This window comes from Elgaria multicarinata, chromosome 1, assembly GCF_023053635.1.
Source record: "Elgaria multicarinata webbii isolate HBS135686 ecotype San Diego chromosome 1, rElgMul1.1.pri, whole genome shotgun sequence".
In the NCBI taxonomy this organism is placed as follows: Eukaryota; Metazoa; Chordata; class Lepidosauria; order Squamata; family Anguidae; genus Elgaria; species Elgaria multicarinata.
This window is the reverse complement of record NC_086171.1, coordinates 160,998,756-161,020,515: the sequence shown is the minus strand read 5'-3', so window position 1 is coordinate 161,020,515 and position 21,760 is coordinate 160,998,756. Positions and strand designations below refer to the sequence as shown.

The 21,760-nt window shown below is 45.9% G+C and overlaps 1 protein-coding gene across 2 annotated transcripts in view; it reads right to left on the bottom strand.

Annotated features, from left to right (window-relative positions):
• Positions 1-21,760, bottom strand: part of ITPR3 (inositol 1,4,5-trisphosphate receptor type 3) — a 130,242-nt gene that overhangs the window by 30,665 nt on the left and 77,817 nt on the right. For both annotated transcript variants that reach the window (XM_063141290.1, XM_063141299.1), the window contains exons 14-35: positions 21,272-21,413; positions 19,780-19,941; positions 19,329-19,501; positions 18,908-19,027; positions 17,370-17,552; positions 16,935-17,186; positions 16,506-16,650; positions 14,751-14,898; positions 13,855-14,051; positions 13,536-13,665; positions 12,354-12,411; positions 11,911-12,076; positions 10,439-10,603; positions 9,696-9,764; positions 9,339-9,464; positions 8,363-8,485; positions 7,492-7,692; positions 6,340-6,591; positions 4,631-4,756; positions 2,087-2,212; positions 1,009-1,129; positions 62-246 (exon numbers count right to left, since the gene is read on the bottom strand). In XM_063141290.1, the coding sequence (XP_062997360.1) occupies positions 62-246; positions 1,009-1,129; positions 2,087-2,212; positions 4,631-4,756; positions 6,340-6,591; positions 7,492-7,692; positions 8,363-8,485; positions 9,339-9,464; positions 9,696-9,764; positions 10,439-10,603; positions 11,911-12,076; positions 12,354-12,411; positions 13,536-13,665; positions 13,855-14,051; positions 14,751-14,898; positions 16,506-16,650; positions 16,935-17,186; positions 17,370-17,552; positions 18,908-19,027; positions 19,329-19,501; positions 19,780-19,941; positions 21,272-21,413 (3,370 nt within the window). The remainder of the gene's footprint in view (positions 1-61; positions 247-1,008; positions 1,130-2,086; positions 2,213-4,630; positions 4,757-6,339; positions 6,592-7,491; positions 7,693-8,362; positions 8,486-9,338; positions 9,465-9,695; positions 9,765-10,438; positions 10,604-11,910; positions 12,077-12,353; positions 12,412-13,535; positions 13,666-13,854; positions 14,052-14,750; positions 14,899-16,505; positions 16,651-16,934; positions 17,187-17,369; positions 17,553-18,907; positions 19,028-19,328; positions 19,502-19,779; positions 19,942-21,271; positions 21,414-21,760) is intronic.

Here is a 21,760-nt window from a genome sequence, read left to right as displayed (position 1 = left end):
CTGCCTCCATAACAAGCCCACACTGGGCGCGCCCCACAATGAGGCCTCCGTCACCCCCCACCTGCAGCTTCTCAATGATGTTCTTGTAGTCCCATTGGTTGGCCGTAGCGGAGACGCGAGGGAAGGTGCGCGAGGCCGTCTTGTAGTTGGAGGCGTTCCTCTGTGCGCTGCTGATGGAGCTGCTGTTCAGCAGGGAACTGACGTGGGCATCCAGGTCCATGGGTACTGCAATGGAGCGGCTCTTGGCTGGAAGGAGAGGAGGCTTACAGCAAGGAAGGCACTCCGTGGTTCAGCACAGATAATCTCCTGCAGCCCCGGTTCTAGCAGACTGCCCGGGTCACAGCCACCTGTGACATTGCTCTGCTACTGTACACACCACCCAAAAATCAAGGCTCAAGGTATACATTATGTTAATTGTGTGGCTTGCAGCCATGTCAGGGGATTTGATTCTTTTTTTAACCCTATGGGGGTTGCAGGGAGGCTGGACCCTTCCTCCCCCTGCTAAAGCCTGGACAAACACCACCACCACCACCCCTTCTAGAGTTGGCTTTAGGAGGGAAAAGGCTCCTAAGAGCTCCATTGAGAGTTTTTATGCATTGGGGAGGAGAGCAATCTTCATTCATGCCTGGGGAGGGAAGGGTTCAATCCCCCTTCCCTGTGTGCTGTTCACACAGTGCACAGGATTGGAAAAAAATGTTTTAATTCCTCACAGGTCTGTAAGCCACACAATTATTGGAGTATGTAGTTTGACCCTCAGAGATCCAATGGAAAAGTCGTACTTGGGCCACCTAGACAATGAATTGCAGCCAGGCGGGTTCTTGGATGCCAAAGCAAAGCACAACCAAAAAGGGCAGAATAGGCCTCCCAACCCAGATCTGATGATAAAAGGCTGAAAAATGTGGATGTGGTGACTACCTTCGTCTTCCTCATGCTGAACTCAGGAGATAAACCCCAGACAAAAGGCCCTCCAGAAGACCCTCTATGGGATGCATGGGTACCACTCCTTACCGACCATAGCCAGCGTGCGGATGCAAGCTTCCACTGAGCTCTTGTGCTGCTGCTGCAGCCAAGGACACTCCAGGAGCCGTGTGGTAGACTGGAGGAGCTGCACCACAATAGTCTGATGAGTCTGCAAAAGAGGGGAGGCATTTAAGAGCATCCTTTGGCACGCTGCATCTACTGCTAGACCAGCTTCTGCTAGGGTGCAGCGAGAGGAGACTGCAGGAGATAGGAAAACTGGTGCCTTAAAGAAGTTGTAACAGCAGCTGTGGGGGCCTGAATGGGATCAGGGTTGTGGTGTTTGGGGGAGGAGGTAGTTCACCCTTTCCCCTGAACTATTTTCCCAATCCAAATTGCTCCCACTCCAAAGAAGCTGTTTTCTCCAGAGGAAAGCTAATAGCAAGGGCGGAGGGCACAACATGGATTGGGATATAGCATGGGGGGAAAGGTTAAACCCTCCCCCACTCACTCACTCCCCCCATGCCATGGTACTGATCTGATTGCATGCATGCACGTGTCCCTCCACCTGCATTTACCTTTGGGGGGGGGGGGAAACGTGGGAAATCCAATCACATGCTTAAGGGCACAATCCTATGCATATTAGGATAGAAAGAAATCCTCCAACTCCCGGCATTCTCCAGCCAGCCATGCTGGGAGTTGTAGGACTTTTTTCTATCTAAACATGCTTAGGATTGTGCCCTAAGAGTGACACTATCAAACTGGCATCTATCAACTCTTTTGTTTTTAGATTCTAATCTCAAGTCCCTAAATTGCTAGCCTGATTCAAGTAAGAAGAAGAATATGCAAACTGAATCCTAATTTTGGTCACGAAGAGGGCTTCCCCAATCACTATTGAGCTTCCCTGGACCTTTTCCCCCTGTCACCAGTGTGTCTGTGGCTTAATACAGAAGAAAGAGGCTTGTTACATGTGGCCTGTGTAGACACAGAACTGTACAGTGCCTTCATTCCTCAGAGGTAGTGGCACCATGGACAACATCTCCAATTCCCATGCATGCTCCAAAGAACTGCTCTCCTGTACTGGAGGAGGTGGGGAAATGATTCAGAAACCTGAATTTCCCATTTGTACCTGTAGGGAGGTGCTGTTCTCAGAGAAGGGAGAACTGAAGAAGGCATTGATTGTGTCCAGAACCACGGTGAGCACATACTTCTCCAAGGTAGAATCTGCCAAGCGCTTCTCACGTTTCTTGCACACCTGTGGAAGTAGAGACAAAATCATAGTACTTCCCTTTTGTACAGCCTTTTAAGTATTATTATACTAGCATAAGGTTGCTAAGTTATGGGAGGCTGAGACCACAGCCTCCCATCAAGCTGGGGTGGGGGCTGCTTCAGGCCCCTAATGAGTTCATGGTTGAGATGAGCTTTGAATTTGGGCCTCCCCAGCTCACACTTTTAGTGACAGTGAATTAGCTCAAACCAGCACAAAAGCACATAGCATGAAGGCAGGGCTGGCCCAAGACATTTTGCTGCCTGAGGCAAAGGAGAAGATGGCACCCTGTCCCATTCCATATTGATTGGACCAGCAGATGAATCTGTCTTCAATACTAATGATGGGACAACATTCTTCACTAAACTTGAAGGCAGCAGGCTATCTTAGAGGGTTCGGAATAGGCTGCAAGGCACAATCCTTGAACACCTTCCTTCTGCCTCTCAGCATCTGCCGCCTGAGGTGACTGCCTCATCCTGTTTAATGATAGAGCCAGCCCTGCATGAAGGTAATCTTTCTAGAATGTGAGGAGCCTAGGGGGCATGAGGGCCAGAAGGCCGACCTCTTTTTTCCCACTGCCAAAATTAGGGAACTCTGCAGAGCTGCCTCTAATCCAGAGCAGAGGTTCTATATCCTACGATACTATAGAGTCCCTGCTGTTGTAGCGTTCTGCCATCTTAATCACCCACATGTTTAGTTTTTAATGGTTTTTAATACTTTACTTGTGTATGTTCTGTGTTTTAGAGTTTTAAATTTTGTATACTTGTTTTTATCTCAGTTTTAGAATTTCTGTAAACCGCCCAGAGAGCCCTGGCTATGGGAGTGGTATATAAGTGTAATAAATAAATAAATAAGAAGGAACAAATGTGTATTACCTGTAGCCATAACAGCACAGTATAATTTGAGGAAGCAATTCCTCGCCACGCAAAAACCCATGACTATAAAACATCATGGCACACAGAGCTTCAGCACACTGAAAAGTAAGAAACGTGTCTGTCTAGCAGAGCGTTCTGTCTTATTTATTTATTTATTTATTTATTTCATTTCATTTCATTTCATTTCATTCCAATAGCCGAAGCTCTCTGGGCGGTTCACAAAAATTAAAACCATGAAGAGCATAATAAAACAACCAACAATTTAAAAACACAAATATAAAATACAATATAAAAAGCATGACCAGGATAAAACCACACAGCAAAAATTGATATAGGTTAAAATATGAGATTAAAACAGCAGAGTTTAAATTTAAATTAAATTAGGTGTTATAATACTGAGGAAATAAAAAGGTCTTCAGCTGGCAACGAAAGGAAAACAATGTAGGCGCCAAGCGAACCTCTCTGGGGAGATTGTTCCACAGCCGGAACGGTGGACTGGCCAGGCACCAAAGGGAAGTTCACGAGCAGGGCATGACAGCGATAACCTATTCCCTGTTGACAGCCGCCTGCATTGGGTAGTCAGAGGCGTACTGTCTTACAACTCCAAAGTGGTATCAAGGCTAATTGTTGTGAAATAGTGCACACAGAAAATGCAGGGTGTGGTTTTGTTTTATAGAGTTCCTGAAGATAACTGAAATCAAAATTCATTGGGCTCTAGAAGTAATAATTTAGTGCACCTTCAAGCAGCCTTTTCCAATCTGATGCCCCCCAGTTGTGTTGGACTGCAATTCCCATCATTCTCAGCTAGCATGGCCAATGGCAATCCAGCACATCTGGAGAGCACCAGGTTGGGGAAGGCTGCCTTAGAGGCTCTCTCCTCCCATTCCTGCACTGGTGCCTGCAATTCCTTTTCTCCTTTCTATCAGAACTGCTAGCCACTAACAGTCCTTTCCTTCATGTGATGTCACTGAATCTCTCTCTCTCTCTCTCTCTCTCTTTTAAAAAAGAGCTGTTTTTGCTAAAGACCAACAAAGCACCTTCAGCTATGGGTTCCACAGACAGAGGAGGTCTTGTGTGGGAAGTCATGCTTCCACCAATTTCTTCACCTTCAACTAACTGTTTGCGTAGCTGCCATCAGAAACGCATCAGCCCTACGTTAGGGGTTCATGGCCTTCCTTTTCCCAGAGCCCAGTCCCAAAGGCAGTTCAGAATCAAAAATAGGGGGAGAAAAGCACCCAAATCAGGTGAAAAAAGGGAGAAGCAAATTCTCAGGATGCTGAACTTTTTATTTGAAGGTTGAAGAGCCCGACGCGTTTCGGCCTGTATCTTTTCAAGGCCTTCTTCAGAGGGTTGTAAGAAGATGTCTGCAAAAATCTTCTTATCAAAAGAATGTCTTTCTCAGATTGTTAATAGCACTCTTCAACCTACAAAGAAAAAGTTCAGCATCCTGAGAATTTGCTTCTCCCTTTTCTTCACCAAAGGCAGTTCAACCTTTCCCCCAGGAACACAGTTCAGGACCCAAAACACCCACCCTGGCCATGTCCAGGGTGAAGTTCTCAAACAGTGTCCAGATGTGGTTGCTTGTGTAGATCTCCTTCATCTCCACTTCTGTGTCCACGTAACAATGGTTGACGAAGTTTACATATGCAATCTTCACCTGAAAGACAAGAAATAGACAGGCCTGGGTTAAAAGCTCCTGCCTGGTGCAAGAAGAGAAGAAGCAAAGCAAACACCTTCCATATTCCTCCATCTCCCTTCTGTATCATCGGCACCTTTGTTTTTATTAGCACCGGGGACGTCCTCCAGATCACTATCCACATCTGTATGGTGAAAAGTGGGGATGGGATCTGAGCAAGTGCTTAATGACCACCATCGTCTTCACATTCTGCTCTTTATCCAAGGAGCACAGGGCATAAAGCATGGGGGGGGGGGGGGTTTCGATCCATGTCATCCTCACAACAGCCTGTGATGATGCTTAGGCTCAGAAGAGAGAATGCCAGGAGGACTAAATGGAACGTCTGTGATCAGAGGCAGTTTGCCATTGACTGCCAGCAGCTGGGGTGCAATAGGAAGAGAGGGCTGCTGCTTTTAAGCTCTGCTTTTGAGTTTCCCGGAGGAAATTGGCCAGCCACCATGAGAAGCAGGAGGGGGAACCAGATGGAGCCTTGGTCTGACCCAGCAGGGCTCTGCTGACATTCTTACCAGTGGAAGCACCTTGGAGAGTTCCTTTAGAGTTCTGATTGGTTCTGACTGAAGCCTGGAGCGGATTCACCACCCGACGGTCATCAGAGCCACCAGCTTCCACAGGTTCTTACAGTGATTAGCTATAAGGTCACCCGGTGGGTGTCACAGCTGAGCAGGGATCTGTCCAGTTCTGCCCATCTTTTCACTACACCACGCTGGCCACAGCACTGCTAGGTCTCAGGGGGCTCTGGCAAAATGCCCTCTGGTGGGTCCTCCATGCTGATGGCTCGTTCCTGCCCACCCCCACCACCCATGTCTCCCGCTAACTTACACCTCCCCTACTTTAAATAAAAAAAGGGAAACTTCTATTCTCTTTCTGCTTCCTGGTAAGTGGAAGAAAGGAGAGGGCATTTTTCTGGGTTTATGAGAAAGAAAAGGGACATATCCCCTTCCCCACTTACCAGGCAGTGCAAAGAGTTCAAACAGATCAAACTTTCTTCCTTTTTATACTCTTTACATGGGTTTTTGGACATGCTGGCTCAGAAACCGGTGTAAAGAGGGTTTTTTCTTTAAAAAAATAAAAGAGGGACTTATTCAATCCCACCCATCCTGCCTCTGGCTTCCTGGGTCCTTGCAGGCAACAGCAGCTGTCACCTTCTTCTTCTTCTTTTTAACTTTATGCATGGTTGCTGCGGCGCCATGGTCCAAACCAGGATGCCTCTCTAATCCCCATGGAGGGCCCAGAGGTACTCTGGAATTGGGAAATGAAAGCGGTGGGGATGTCTGTGGAACTTCGTTCTGCAGCAGCATGCGTGTCCCGTAAAAATGTTTTACAGAACAGAAAAGAAAAAGAAGTGGTTCCCATTTCTGTTTGAGGGCCCCAAGACCTGCGCCTGGAGGTTGGGCCCTAGCGGTGCCACTGCACACTGACTCTCCTATTTCGAGTAACCCTGTGTAAAACTTGGTCTCTACACAGAAGGACAAAACCTCAGGGTACTTCTACAACCACAAAGCCACAGCCTTCGTCTATGACAGAGGCCTCCATCCTGCCGATACCTCCGTGATGCAGTCTTCATGAGTGACCACTCGCACCACATCCTCCAACGGAAGTAGAGACGTGCACTTGATCTCCGTGTACACGTTTTTGCCTTCAGCACAGGCAGCCAGCAGATCCACCAGGGAGATGTGGTACATGAGGGGGCTGTTCTCCTCTATCCCATCCTGGGCTGTTGTCATCATCTCCAACATGTTGGCCAGGGAGGCCTTATCATTGTAGAACACCACCACATCATCCCCAGCGTTGGTCAGCTACAGAAAAGAGGCAAGAACTCTCAGCAAGATGGCTCCAAAAGGACAAGACTGCCAAACCTCTACAAGGAAATAACCACTTTCTAGCCTCTTTCTCTCTTTCTGGCCTCGACTCCTACAGTATACAGGCCATGGTAGAGCTAAAGAGTACACTGACAGCCATACAAAGCAAATCTCCTAGCCTATGAGACACCTTCTTGGCCTGAATCTCCATTCTTTTTCTCTTTTCCAAAATGTGTTTGCCAATGTGATTAGAAGCTCCTGCCCATGCCATGGCTGAGCTGGCCTTAGCAGTAGTCGATAATGTGATGGTTGCTACACTGGTTTCAGATGCATCGCAGGAAGATCCTTTTAAGACATGGGTGGGCAGAAGGTAAATCTCCAGTTGTTATAGACTTCAACTCCCAGCGGCTCATGCCAGCATGCCCAACAATTAAGAACGTGTTATGTACAGGTGTGGCCATTTTGATAACATCTTCCTTAACCTTCTGACGTAGGGCCAAGAAGCTTCCGAGACACAGCCAATCCAAAGACGTCTCCCTCTTCTGCCTCCCACCAGCCCAAACCAGATGTCTCATTTTACGAGTTTGCCATAAGCCATGTAATTTCCCTCCGTCAACCCAGCCAGAGACATCCAGCTTTCTCCTTCAAAATTTTCCAGTTTGCCCCCTTCCCTGAGGTTATAAAAGACGTACAGCCAAGACACTCGGCTCACCTTCACTCTCTGGTTCCTCAGAGCCTGGTGAAAGCCCACATTTGAGCCTGCCTGCTTTCCCCGGTTGGCCTACAACCTCTTATTGCTTCTCTTCAGCTCTCTCATCACCCCATATCTCGATCTGTTCCTCCTCTCCACCCTTTTTTCCCAGAGCTTACCCAACCTCCACTTGACAGAGACCTCACCTCAGTCATGATCATGTCCTGGCACTTCTTGATGTACTTGCCCTCTGCCTTGATGATGGTGTGCAGAAAGTCAAGGTACTGCACATGGCGCCCATGTGTGGCCAGGCAGTGGATGAAATGCTGCAGCACTGTCTCGCTGATCTCTGAGCAGAGCTGATAGTTGTTCAGGAAGATGTGCTGCATTGTCTCTGCCTCCAGCAGCTGGCAAGAATAAGGAGAGATAAGACTAGGGGTAAGATCTCAGGAGACACGGACATGCTGGAGTGCGTCCTAATAGTCCACTGGAAAAAGCAACGACCAAGGCTCCAACTATCAAAACTTCCTGACTGTTAGAGCAGTATGACAATGGAACCAGTTACCTGGGGAGGTTGTGGGCTCTCCCACACTAGAGGCATTCAAGAGGCAGCTGGACAACCATCTGTCGGGTATGCTTTGAAGTGGATTCCTGCATTGAGCAGGGGGTTGGACTCAATGGCTTTATAGGTCCCTTCCAACTCTACTGTTCTATGATTCTGTTTCTTAAGGAGAGTCCACTTGCCTGCAGATTGGCAGGCTGTGGCAGCAGTACCTGCAGCTGCCATTGGTGACATACAGATGTGGCGAAGCAATGGCAGTGACAACAGACAGACATGCAGGTCTCAGATACGGTGGCGTAATCCACCATCCCTCCCAATCTACCGTCTGAGCAACATGGCTCATCATGGCCAGCCACCTTTGGCCTTACGCTCCAAGTGGGACAATGGGTCTGTTATTTAAATTATAAGCTCTATACTGAGCAGCAAATGGTGATCTATTAGAATTCTGTTCACGCTGCCTATACGCAACTGTTCTTGTGTTTTTCATCTTCTTCCACTTGCACCTACTCTCTTACCCCGGGGGTGAGGAACAAGGTGAGATGCTTATGCAGGAGGGCCTGGTTTTCTTGGTTGCCAGCACAGAACTTTTGCAGGAACTGGTGGGTTAATCTCAGAATCTCCAACATCTTGGTGTCACCCTGCATATGTTCATAAGAATAAAAGAGTAAGTTCCTAGTACAAAAGATCCTGGCCTAGTCCATATCACCTATCATGTAGGTGAGACAGGAAAGATCTCCCCTTTGCATTTACAGACCCTGTTCACACACGCTAAGCCCCACAGAGGTTAAGCATTTGAGGTAAACGTTATGCAAAAGGTTAGCAGCCTAACCATGGCTTAGTGTGTCATCTGAACAGGTTCGCAAGTAGCACTTTCTGCTCCATTATTGTTTTCGTATACCAGATCTTATGTGATCTCATATGACCAAACAGAACAAGACATTTTACTTGACTTTTCAAGAATGTGCTTGATTTGCCAACTGAAAGCCTGCCAGTAGGTAAGTGTACTATCTTTAGATACAAAGGCAGAGGGAGACGGATTAGACTTCAACTACATTAAGTGGAATGGAATTAGCAATCAAATCAGATGCCGACAAAGGCTGCAGAATCTCCTTCGCTGGAGGTTTTCTGGGAAGGGAAGCAGACACCCATCAGGAAGACTTTAGGTATACGATATCCTGGGTTTTTTGGGTGGAGATGGGAGGAGAGAAGGTTGCACTAGAACAATGGTCTTCAATTGGTAGGTCACAATGCAAAAGTGGGTCACCAGATAATTCCAGCTGTTGCCACCATATTGGGCATGGAGGAAATGGTGAAAATGAATCCCATGTTGAAGGTTGGGAGTCCAAGGTGGGTTTCAGGCCTGGACCAGTTGAAGACCACTGCACTGGACGACCCCAGAGTTATGAATTTATTATCCTGTAAGAACTCAAGAGTCCCAACCGGTTCAACTATCCTAACCAGGCTACTGATCTTCCATTTCCTTCTTCCCACCTTCTCATAAGGGATCTGCAGGAGGTCCAGCATCACTTTGTGGGCATCCATATTCTTCAGCAAGCGCTGCTGCTTCTTCCGCATCTGCTCACCAACACCACACATTTTATTGAGCCGCTCCAGTATCTGCAGGAAAACAAAGAAAAAGCACCATGAAGGGAGATGAATTAATGAAAGAAAGTGAGCATTTAGCCATCTTACCACAGTTTTAAAGAAGCAGAATGAGATGCCCTCATATGACCTTGCTACTGAAGAACTGATGAATGCCAAGGTGTCTCATGCCTGAGATAACCTCAGTTTTATCTGTGCTATTTATTTATCAATTACATTTTTATCCCACCCTTCCTCCAAGCTTACCCCTTTTACCAGCTGGTAGTTCTCACTGCTTTTTTCTCCAGGAGTCCCAGGGTCTTCATCTGTGGTACGCTGGCAGGTGGGGAGGAAGAGATACGACTATTCAGGTGGTTGGGTATTAGCCATCCTAGTTCATTTCCCACTACCCCTACTGTAACTTTAGAGCAGACAAAATAAATGTACACAAACTCATCTTTTGGGGCAGCCTTCCCCAACCAGGTCCTCTCCAGATGTTTTGGACATCCATTCCCATGAGTCTCAGCCAGCATAGTCAATGGACAGAAATGCTGGGATTTCTAGTCCAAAATGGCTGGAGGGCACCAGGCTGCTGAAGGCTGCTTCAGATATATACCATCCTATGGTGTAATAATTAAACTAAGGGGCTACTAACACAACACACCAACCCACATTCTGTGGTTGAGTGTGGGTAATTTTGAACTGTGGGTTGGGGATTCCTCTGCCCACTTGCCCTGAACAAGAGGGAAGGAGCCTCAATCAAGGTGGACCAGCCTGACAGGCCAAAATGGCCCTGCCTTCCCAACCCTCTTTTGTCATCCTCTTTTTGTTGCAGACATTCATCAGAGATACCAAACTGGTTTCCTGTTGGGTGTACATCCAGTGACAAGCCCAGCTTTTCTGCCACAGGACACATGGAATGGTCCTCAATTCATGAAGATTGCCCAGGCTATGAACCAGCAACCCAGAGGTATTTCGTGCCACCTGCCCTGTGGCTACTTGGACTTTACCTCTTTCTTCTCCTTCTTCTCCCCTTCTTGTCCATCTTCCCCTTTGGAGCTGCCTTTTTTTTCCACCCAGAGCTCCGACTTCTCCACCATCATGCGCAGTTTGTCCAGCTCTGACTTGATCACTTTGTAGTTCTCAACATCCTGAGCAGAGATAAGCAGCTGGACCTGGATTAAGATACCATGAAGAACATCAGCCCATTCTACTTATATAAGTGTGTGTGTGTGTGTAGCCCCACTTAGGAACAATAATGGAAGCTGCAAAAAGTTGGGGGAGGCAAGATCGCTCTTAAAAAGACTTGCTGGGGAAACCTGGGGAAGGTGTGGAATGGAAGCAGGACACCCACAAGTGTCAGTTCAACACTTACAAACCTGGGGAATCACATTGCCAAGTGGCCAATCTTGTCCCCATTTCCAACCTGTTACTGTCAACGGCTGTCAAATTAGCCTATACGCAGGCTCATCTTGTCAGTTTCCTTGTATGTTTCATACTGCACTGCCTTCCTTTCAACAGCTGAAACACACAAGGCCAGGTTACATATATTTGACAGACACAAGTTTGTACTTGCTTGACTGCAAAAGACCAATGATAGGATGGCTCTGCCGGGTTTACCCAACCCACTGTGGGTAAAACAACCCCTTAAAACAAACCATGTACTGTCAGGGTGGCTTGTTGGCAAAAAATAAGCCAAAATGTGGGTTCGGACAACACGACAACTCACCATGGGTTGTTTATGTGCAAACTGAGTCACTAGGCTATGGCAATTGTTCATTGCCTCTGATTTTTCCTCCTCGCTGGTAATACTTCGGACAAGCTTTGTTCTTTTTAACACAATCATTGTACAGGACCTATTTTTCAAGGAGCTTTATACATCATCATCATTATTTATGTGGAAGCCATAAAATGCCTCAGCGATGAGATGCTAGACCCACTTCTTTTTATCTTTGCCTTTTTATCTTTATCATTTATGTTGTACCCCGCCTCGATCCGGAGGGAGAGGCAGGTAACGAATAAATATGTTGTTGTTGTTGTTGTTGTTGTTGTTGTTGTTGTTGTTGTTGTTGTTATGTGTCCCACAATGGCACCAGTGCAGTTTCTTGCAAAACTAGCTGTCACTATCACATCAGCTAAGCTGGATCCAGTGATAAATAAAGGACTCACATTTGAAGCATATACTGTGTTGTGTGGCCGCCAGCCACAAAATTTGTATTTTTAACCTTAGATATCAGAAGACATACTGAAGGGTCTCAGTGGACCAAACGCCACCCAAGACACACAGTAGAAAGGCAACATTTTTTTTGCTCTTACCCCACAGGGAGTTCCAAAGAGAAGAATTATGCCTAACGCTGAGACACAGATAAGCACATCATGTCCGGCATCTGCCCAGTTCCATTGAGGAAGACTTTTAAGAAAGCATTTAGAGGAGGTGGATGGAGAGGACTTACTGCCCTGCAAAAGCAGCACAGAGCATTACCTGCTTAAAGGTGTGTAGAACCTCCTGCCTCTGGCTGAAGTGTTTGAAGAGGAGCTGAAGGGAACCTGAGACAAGTGGGGGGTAGTCATGCATTGTCAAATGGATCAGCACACGGAGAAACATCCGCCCTCCTTCATCATCCACTTCTAACATGCTGCTTGTTTTCCTGCAGCCAAATGAAAAAAAAGAAAAGAAATCAAAACCAAACCTGGCTCTAGAACCTCCAGCACTAGGGAATGAATTCTCCTTGCTTTTCGTGCATTGGTCAGTAACAATCCTGATGTCTTTTCATCCCATTATTATTATTTTTATCATAATTCCTTGCCATCAATTATGTCTTACATGTACACTTTTGGCTCCGAGCGTACATGTGTTCTATGGAAAAGGTGACCCACAGTTCTAAGGACAAGAACTCACCCAACCCCAAAGAGACAAGAACTCACCCAACCCCAAACATGGCTTCAGCCTGTTCTCCAATCCGGTCCAGGTTCATAGCTGCAGCTGGAGGAAAAGGAAATGGACATGAAGTGAGAAATGCAGAGGACTATCGTGAGACAATTGAGAGAGGATGAGGGAAACATACGAAAAAAAAGAAAATAATAATCTGAACTGCTGGATGTATTAAAGTCCTAGCCCCACCCCCACCCCACTCATGCCCCAGTCACTATGTATTTATTCTCTCTCTCTCCCTCTCTTGTATTAGGATGTTTCTGCACAAATATGTTTCCTACCAGTGGAGGCTGGTGGCTCCATTGTCCGTGGGGAGGTGAATTTGCTCCTGGTTTCAGTCAGAACCAGCCAGAACTCTAAAAGAGCTATCCCATGAGGGTGAGTTCTTGTCTCGCTGCCCCATGGACATCAGAGCCACCAGCCTCCACTGCTTCCTACAGACACTGTGATGACATAGTAGGCCAGGGATAGGGAACCTGCTGCCTGCAGAGCTGCCTTGGATTGCTGCAGGGGATGGCTCTGGCCCTCCAAGCCCCACCCCATGCAGGAATAACCCAATTTTCTCTGATCTGATATCGGAGATAATGACGGGGACATGGACAGCAGGAAACTCTGCTGGCGCTTGGAGGATTGGTTCCTCCCAGTACTGGCCAAGTCAGTTCACGTGCTAACCCCAAGGGTATAACGTGCACTGCATGAAGCCGGGGACTGGCGCCGACTTCCCCTTCCTACATTGGGGAGGGCCCAGCGTGGGCAAAGCCTCCTTAGCCTAGGCAGCAGATGAAGCACTCCAGCTGCCACCTGAATTGGGACGGCCTCACCCACACTGCACTTTCCCCCATTGGGGAGGACAGAGTGTGGACAAAGCCAGTCCCTGACTACATTGTCAGCTGAAGCTCTGGCCAACATGTCAGCCAGAGACTGGATGTCATCAGGGATGTCAGGACATGGACATGGCCCATGATATTATCCAGCCCATTGAGGGTCAGGAAGGGCTTCATTGAGCTCCCCCACCCCAAAATTGTTCTCCAGCCCTGTAGTAGACCATAGAGTCTCATCCAGTGATCAAAAACCTATCTGCTTTGAGAGAATGTATTGACTATTAAGGCAGCATGAAGTCAGAAGAGATTCCACACATCAGTTCAAAGAGCAAGAAAGGAGAAGCAGACGGTTACTTGTGGAGTCAAAAGCTGGAGCTGTTCCATCGGCCCCACTGTCTTGCATTGGGTACACCTCTACAAACTCTTTCTTGAAGACGGAGAGCAAATAGGAGATCCTGTAATCCAGCCGTACATTCAAGATGAACTGGAGAAGAGCAGAAAGTATGGAAAGACAGTCAATCCATCCCATTCCCATACCTTTCCCATCTTTCATCATCCCCCACCCACCTCCCAGTGCCTTATCAATAAAAGGCTCATCCGGATCAGTCGCTAAGTCAAATGGTTACCAGCTACGGGGGGGGGGGGGGGGGCAGAATCACAGATTTGCTCTAACCTGCAAAATCTGCAGAATTTTCAGCTTCGTTTCCATCACCACAATGTTTTCATTTTCGATGCTCCTCCCTCTATCTGCTGGCTCAGGAACTACCACAGTATTCATGGTTGAGGAGCCGAAGATGGACTGCTTCCTATTCAGCACCATAGTAGACATCATCTGGCCAACACCATGGATAGACTTGCGGACATTTTTCCCTGGAAGAGCAACCACATTCAGACAAAAGTTAAAGCCAGTCCTACTTTCACTGAAATCATGCAGTGGCTGTGCGCTGAGCTTGTAAAAATCCCATTGGGGATTAGGAAGAAAGGCCTGTCCAAGCTCAAGACAAATTAGCTTGATTTTAAATTTCTAAATCTGAAATGTAAAACTTTTTACACTGGAAATTATAAAATATCTGCTCCATGTCCTTGAAGAATACAGAAATATTATTTATTTCTGCAGAAATTTCAAATTCCTTTCCTTAGTTATCCTGTTGATATCTTTATCACCTCTGCATTGTTGTCCAGTGTGTGAATATCCCATGCAACTGATTATAAGACACCTGTCAAACCCATGCTCATAACTATCAAGCCTGTAAATGTAACGAACAAACCAAATTAAACAACTTATAAGGTAAGTTTTGATGTTCAGAAGTTTTCTCAGGTTTTACTTTTACATTCCCTGCTCAATCAACATTCATTTAATGTCTGTTCTATGGTTTAATTGCCTTTAAAGTCAAAAGGAGTATTGTGGCCATGCAGTGTAGTCTGACCACATGTACAAGAAATTTATCTCAATATAAAAAAAAATAGCTATGAGTTTAATACTGTGGCCTTCTCTTATTATTAATACAAGGGACAGCAGTAGCATTTGTCTCAATAAGATTCATCCTCAGGAAGGCTCACTGGACCTACCAGCCATATCATCATTGTACATGGTCTGCATCATCAGTTGAGGGTTCTGGACACAGTCTATGATACCAAGAAGAGTCCGTGTCAAGCGCAGAAGCTCACTGAAGCTATAGAAGCCAAAGTAGATGAGGTTGTGGGCCAGACTGACAACCTAGAAAAGAGACCAGCTTCATGAAGTAGGTGAAGACAAAACCACCCTCTGGGTCAAAAGTTGTGCTGGGCCAAAGGATCTACCCCAATGATTTTCATGAGGTTCAGGAGGTGCAGCAAATTGGATTTATCTTCAGGGGGCTAAACAAATTTCTATATTCTTTTTCTTACCTTAATATATGGGTAGACAACCTGTAGCCCTCCAGATGTTTTTGTCTGCAACTGCCATCAACCCTAGCAAGCACAGTCAATGGTGGGGACTGTTGTAGGCCAAAACATCTGGAGGACATTGCCCATCCCTGCTTTATAATACAAGGTGGCCAGGGTTGTTTTCCCCCTTTTTTCAAAGGTTGTGGGGGGGGGGTTAACAGAAAGCTCCAGCTGCATTCCTGGAACAGAATGTCCCTGGAAATAATGCTACATCATGACATTGCATTGTTCCTAGTGGGGCGGAAATATAGATACCCCCATTAGGGTATTAGGCTGGAATTCTCAGCCACCAGCTAGATCTGACCAAATGAGGATAATCCTCATATTTTAACCTTATATCAATTTTGCTGCGTGGTTTTATCCTGGTTGTGCTTTTTATATTGTATTTTGTATTTGTGTTTTTAACTTGCTGGTTGTTTTATGATGGTTTTAATTTTTGTGAACCGCCCAGAGAGCTTCGGCTATTGGGCGGTATAAAAATGTAATAAATAAATAAATAAATAAATAAAATAATTCGCCCAGAGGACGTTTGCTATTGAGAAGATTAAAAATACAAAAAAAAATGAATGAATGAATGAATGAATGACCAATCAGGCCAGCAAAGAAGCCTCTGGAACAGCAATAGGTCAAAACAGTTCAGGTGATACTACATGACCCACCCACCCCACCCCACCCCCGTAAAAGAAACGTCTGGGTTAGGCTTGCTTTCTAGACAACAACAGGACTCGGCCAGCCTTGCCCTCTCCCAGGACTTCACCAATATGGGCTGGTAAAAACCAAAGCTGGCATTAGCCTGCTCAAACCTTTTATTGCATCTGTGTAGCAACCAGAGTTAGCTGCACCTATAGTGAAAAAATCTGGGCAATGGTATTTCGGTGATGGTACTACACTAAAAACTGTTTGAAGGGGCACAGATTTCCATATTTCAGTTTGCCACTAAATATATATATATATATATATGTGAATTCCCACAGATGGAACATTATTGCTGCCAACCGTAGCAGAGCAGGTTGTGACCATTTCACGAGGGCTGAGGGAAGGAGGGAGTCCCTTGTTTGTACTGTCCACAGCTGTATTATTTTAGTGTTGCATGAATGGATGTGTAGTCATAATACTCACAAGAGGGCAAGAGACCAAAAAGACACCTGTCTAGAATGTGGGAAGGAAGCCAATGATTTCAGCATGCCAGTTTATGTGGAGAGGAGCAAATGGCGGGACACAAAGGCACACCAAAAGTTCACAAAACATAATCTGGCTTTCTTCCCAATGCAGACAGAGGATATGGAAGAACAGCAGGCTTGATCTCTTGTCTTTTCCAGGAGTCAACATCTGAGTGCAGTCATCCTGTCGCAGATGTGGATGGACATTCTCACAATATGTCACAGGCAGGTTTCTCACCTCAAAAGTGAGCTTGTTCTTTTCCTCGTTAGCAAAGGGCACGGCCTCGCTGACCACATTGTTGAGATAGTCCTCCACAAACTCCATGGTGCTGGCAAACTTGTTCTTCTTGTCATCCCTTGAGCTATTCACATTGGCGTCGTAGCTGCGAAGGAAAGGAAATGACTGAAATGAATCAAAAGGATACCTGATCTTCAGCACAGACCGCTGCTAGACTTTCCCAATACACTGAATGATTCACTCGGGTGGCTGGATTTATGACATCAGATTTGGACGACAGACGGATACTTCCCACAAGGTAAAGTAAGTTGCCCACATACTGTGACCATTGGAAAGGGTAGGATAGAAGGATCACTACATTTGATGCTCTGATTGCTCCTCATACATCCCCCATTCCCCGTTGCTTCAGAGATCTTTCATATGTCTTACTCTTTGATGGTGATGGCTGTAGGAATCTCAGTCCAGAGACGTGCAAATTTCACAGGCATCACCTTCTCCTGTGGATCTCTGTCTACATGTACATGCAGCATGAGATGGCAGAAGGAGGCCCGGAGGTCAAAGGGTAACATTTCATCTGCCATGCAGAGGAAGATTAGCTCCACCCCCAGTTGCTTGGAGATTTCTTTAATGGCCAAGTATTGCCGGTCCATGCACATACGGGCAAACAACTTCAGCTGGTATCTGTGAAGGGCAGATGGAGAAGAGGCAAAGAAGAGATCAGTAAATTGAGCATGAGTAAGAGCAGAAGGAAGAGGAGATGAAGAACTTCAAAATTAATAAAGACTGAGCCTGGCTACAAGGACTTTACCAAAGCAGTTCCTTGTCCGTTCACAAACAGGAACCAGAATGAGAACTGCTTGTTACCTGTAGTAACTCAGAACATTCTCGTCATGGGCATTGCCTGCTCGGGCTTCCTGGGCTAGCTGCCGGATGCTTTTCTCATGGTGATCATTGTTTCTGTCACTCCAGGTCAACCAGACCTCCTCCTCCGAAAATTCAATACTCAAGTACTCGTGAGTCTGGGACATCTCCTTCACCGGCCTCAGCCTGAAAAGCAAAGTGGGTCATTGAACAAAAGCACTTCTTCCTGCTTTCCAACCAGGAACTTATTCAGTGTCATTCAATCCTTGGCCAGTTCAAAGTAAGCAACTCCCTCCCTATCAGTCCATCTGCCAGTCTTTCTCTTAATTAAATAATTAATCTATATTTCTAACCTGCTTTTTTATTTTACTACAAAATGGGGTTCCAGTGATTCCTATCTAATCATCTAATAATTTAACCTTTAAAATGCACTGACCCTTTTAGAAACAATATAATATAATGCTTTCTCTGAAATCAATATTGTTGTATTGTTCATAGATTCATAGAATCGTAGAGTTGGAAGTGGCCTATAAAGCCATTGAGCCCAATCCCCTGCTCAATGCCGGAATCCACGTTAAAGCATCCCTGACAGATGGTTGTCCAGCTGCCTCTTGTAGGTTTCTAGTGTGGGAGAGCCCACGACCTCCCTAGGTAATTGGTTCCATTGTCATACTGCTCTAACCGTCAAGAAGTTTTTCCTGATGTCCAGCTGGAAACTGGCTTCCTTTAACTTCCTGCACTCTTGGATGATCAAGGAGAGATCCTGGCCCTCCTCCGTGTGACAACCTTTCAAGTACTTGAAGAGTGCTATCATGCCTCCCCTCAGCCTTCTCTTCTCAAGGCTAAACATGCCCAGTTCTTTCAGTCTCTCCTCCCCACATTGCCCTCCTCCGAACTCCTCCAGTTTGTCTGCATGTTTCTTAAAGTGTGAGGATGCAGTACTCAAGATGAGGCTTAACCAGTGTCAAACAGGGGGGGAAACCAATACCTCGCACAATTTGGAAGCTATACTTCTAATAATGTAGCAGAAAATAGCATTTGCTGTTTTTGCAGCCACATCACCCTGCTGGCTCACATTCAGTTTGTGATCTTCTACAACACTTCCAAGGTCCTTCTCGTCTGTAGCTTTGCTTAGCCCCATCTTGTAAATGTGCATCATGCTGCAGAAATAATTGCATTTGAAAGAAACCGGCCTTTTTGGAACTTTTGTCTACAATATTGAGAAAAGGTTTGGAAGACAACCATCTCAGACTTGAGTTTGCCTTGCATGATAAACTGTGCCTGGTATATGCCCAAATGTGGTATATTGTAAGCTCAAAGGACTAGGCTCTCAAGAACATCTTCATGAACTTGTTTTAAGATGAACCCACTGACTACAAGGCACTCATTTTTAAACAACCTGTTATGGGCTGAAAGAGAACCCCCACCCCCTTAGTAATCCTTTCCCCCATTACTATTTTCCCCGTCACATCTTAGAAGAGAGCAGAAGCGGAAGGCAGCTCCAGCGTTCAGGGCATAAAAGGGACTTCCTGGATACTCACTCAGTTTGGATAAGGATGTCCGTGTTCTTGGGATCCAGTACACATTTGCAGATCAGCTCCTGAGTGACAGGAATGGCTACATGATTTGACACACACAAGTCCGATAGATAGTCTAAAAACCTAGGACACACATGAGAGGCTCACATTATCCTCCAACCAATGCACTGGGAGTAGGGAACTCCACGACATAAAACGGAAAGAAAAGAAAAAAGGAATGCAGCAGAAAAAAAGGTTCCCTGAATACGAGGTCATTGAGCAATACCTAAGATTGCCAAATAGCCAGATAGAAACAGCCTAGCCTCTTATTTTGTCTTTAACAACAGCTTGATTTAGCCAGAATTAGCAGCTCAAGCTTTTGTCATGGAGCTGGTCCCAAAGTGATCTGTCCTCGCTGCCTCACTACCAATGGGGTGTCACCCACCTGGGTTCCCGGTTCTTTCGCACCAAGCTCACAAAGGTCTCCACCTCAGTCTTGGTGATATGCTTTTCGAGCAGCTTGCGGTTGTTGTGCAGGAGGGCCGTGATGGTGTCTTCAGCCAAGATGTCATAGCCAATCTGGGACTGCATCATGCCAAACTGCTTGGCAATGTGTTCCTGTGGGATAGGAGAACACACCTGTGTGAGTAGACCCAGGGGCTTCAAAAGAAACCCACCACTGCCTGAGCGGTAGTTCTCTTATGGGTCAGAGGAAATGGAAGCTCACAGAGCAAGTGAATATTACTTACGTTATTTCCCAATGGATCATTTTCTCATTATGCCTAAAGGCCCCAGAAAAATACAGGCCCAAAGTTCTGGGTGTTAATCTAAAATCCCCCACAGGATTATGACCTAATGACAGTAGAACCCCCATACACCCTTTAATGAAGGCCTACCTGGTTCTTGCGATAGTCCTCCTGGGAATGCCGCAGTACCCTGTAGCAGAGCCGGAACATGTATTGGTAGGGAGCGTTTTTCTGGTCAGACAGTTCTTCCAGTCTCACCAGTGGGCCTTCCTCACCCTTGTCCTTGAATGGAGCCTTCAGGATCCCAAAGATCTAGCCAGCACAGAAGGGAGGTTACCTCTCAAGTGACTTCCAAAGATTACTTTCCAACTAGAAGAGCTGTGATTCTGCGATGTTTCCTTCCTTCCGTGGTTTTTTTTTTGTTATGAATGAATAAATTTATATGGGGTTTACCAGCTGACTCTGAAGTAAGTGATTGCCTGCTACCTAGATTGGATGGGACCATGCAATCTTAGGTCTGATCTCAATGTTTCTAAAAGTTTCCAATGGAGGTAAATAATGGGATGCAGCAGGTTCATTTATCTGCAGATCTGAAGAACCATCTATGGGGTGTTTATAAAAAAATCTTTGTGAAAGTCTGGGCTCACATATAATTCAGGTCTCTGAAAAAGTGTCTGCTTTCACATCAGGGCTTCCTGCAACATCACAGTGGTTGCTCTAATTCCTGCCCCACACCACCATTCCAATTTTTGTCAATATCATGGGTGCACAACCCATGGTCTGTAGGCTGCATACATCAGCCCTCCCCCACTGTTTAGTGTACCCCCCCCATGACTCCTGCCCCCTCTGCCAAATTTACCACTAGAGATGAGGCACCAATGCTGAGCAGCTTCCTGGAGTTACTGCCTGCTTCCATGCTACTCTAGGAAGCCAGTCTCAGAGGGCCTAGTGTCTAGGAGACACTCTGGCAGCTGCTGTGAGAAGGCTCTAAGACCCATGCCACTCTATGAAGCAGTATGAGACAATATGTGGAGAGGAGCAACCCTTTAAAATTGTCTTTTTTCCCTATAAACCCAAGGCAACAGACAAAGTGCTTTCTGTAGAAAAATATTCTCTGCTGAGAAGTTCTTGCTCCGAAGAATTCAAAATGGCAGACTCCATTACTGCCATGACTACCCAATCTGGGATTGGGTGGGGGGAAAACATTTTCAGTCTGTTGCTCAACAAATGTCAAGTAAAGTTGAAAATGGAGCCAGAGCTCCCCAGGAGCCTTGTAATGGTGAAAGATGCTGGTCAGAAACTGGGAAACGGCAGTTACTTCTCCAGGGACATAGATTCTAAAGCTAATTTGAAGAAGTCTTGCCTGTTACCCAAAAAAATGGGGGAGTAACTGATTTCAGGATACTCAAACCCTTCACTGTTGGAGAAAAACTGATGTGCAGTGCATTCATATAAAGGTTTACTCAGAAATAAGTCCCACTATGTTAAATGAGGCTTACTCCCTAGTAAGTGTGTTTAGAATTGCAGCCTTAGAAGAACACACTCATTGCAAAACTGTTCAAAACTCTCCATTTAATACTGCCATTTCTCTGCTCTTCATCTGGTCCTTCTCTGTAGACTCCTTTACTCTGGCCCCACTTACCTGTTTCAGAATATTCTGCTCTCTCATGAGTTTCTGCCTCTCCCGGTTGGGCTTGGTAACAACAATATCCAAAACATTCTGACCATTGTTGGATACATCACCGACGAAAAACACCAAGTCCTCCAGCAGTTGGATCACAAACCTGCCAGACAGGTGATGGTTAGGGTCAAACCAGGAACATTAATAACACATATACAATAGTAATTTGGATTCTCTATAAGAGTAGTTCATAGCAACCCAAAACAACACAAAGGTAAACCATGATCTAAATTAATTCCCTAATTCCCTGTAATTCATAGCAACTCACATCATGCACCAAAATGTTTTGCAGCAATAAATATCCAATTATGTGCCCAAGATAAACTATGCAAATCAATCCAAAACACTCAGGCAATTGTCATGCCCTTCATGGGCATGAGTGATTTCTTCTTGCAGAACAAAAACTTGCGTTCTTGCAAAATATAACCTTGTATTGGTCCTTCAAGGCAA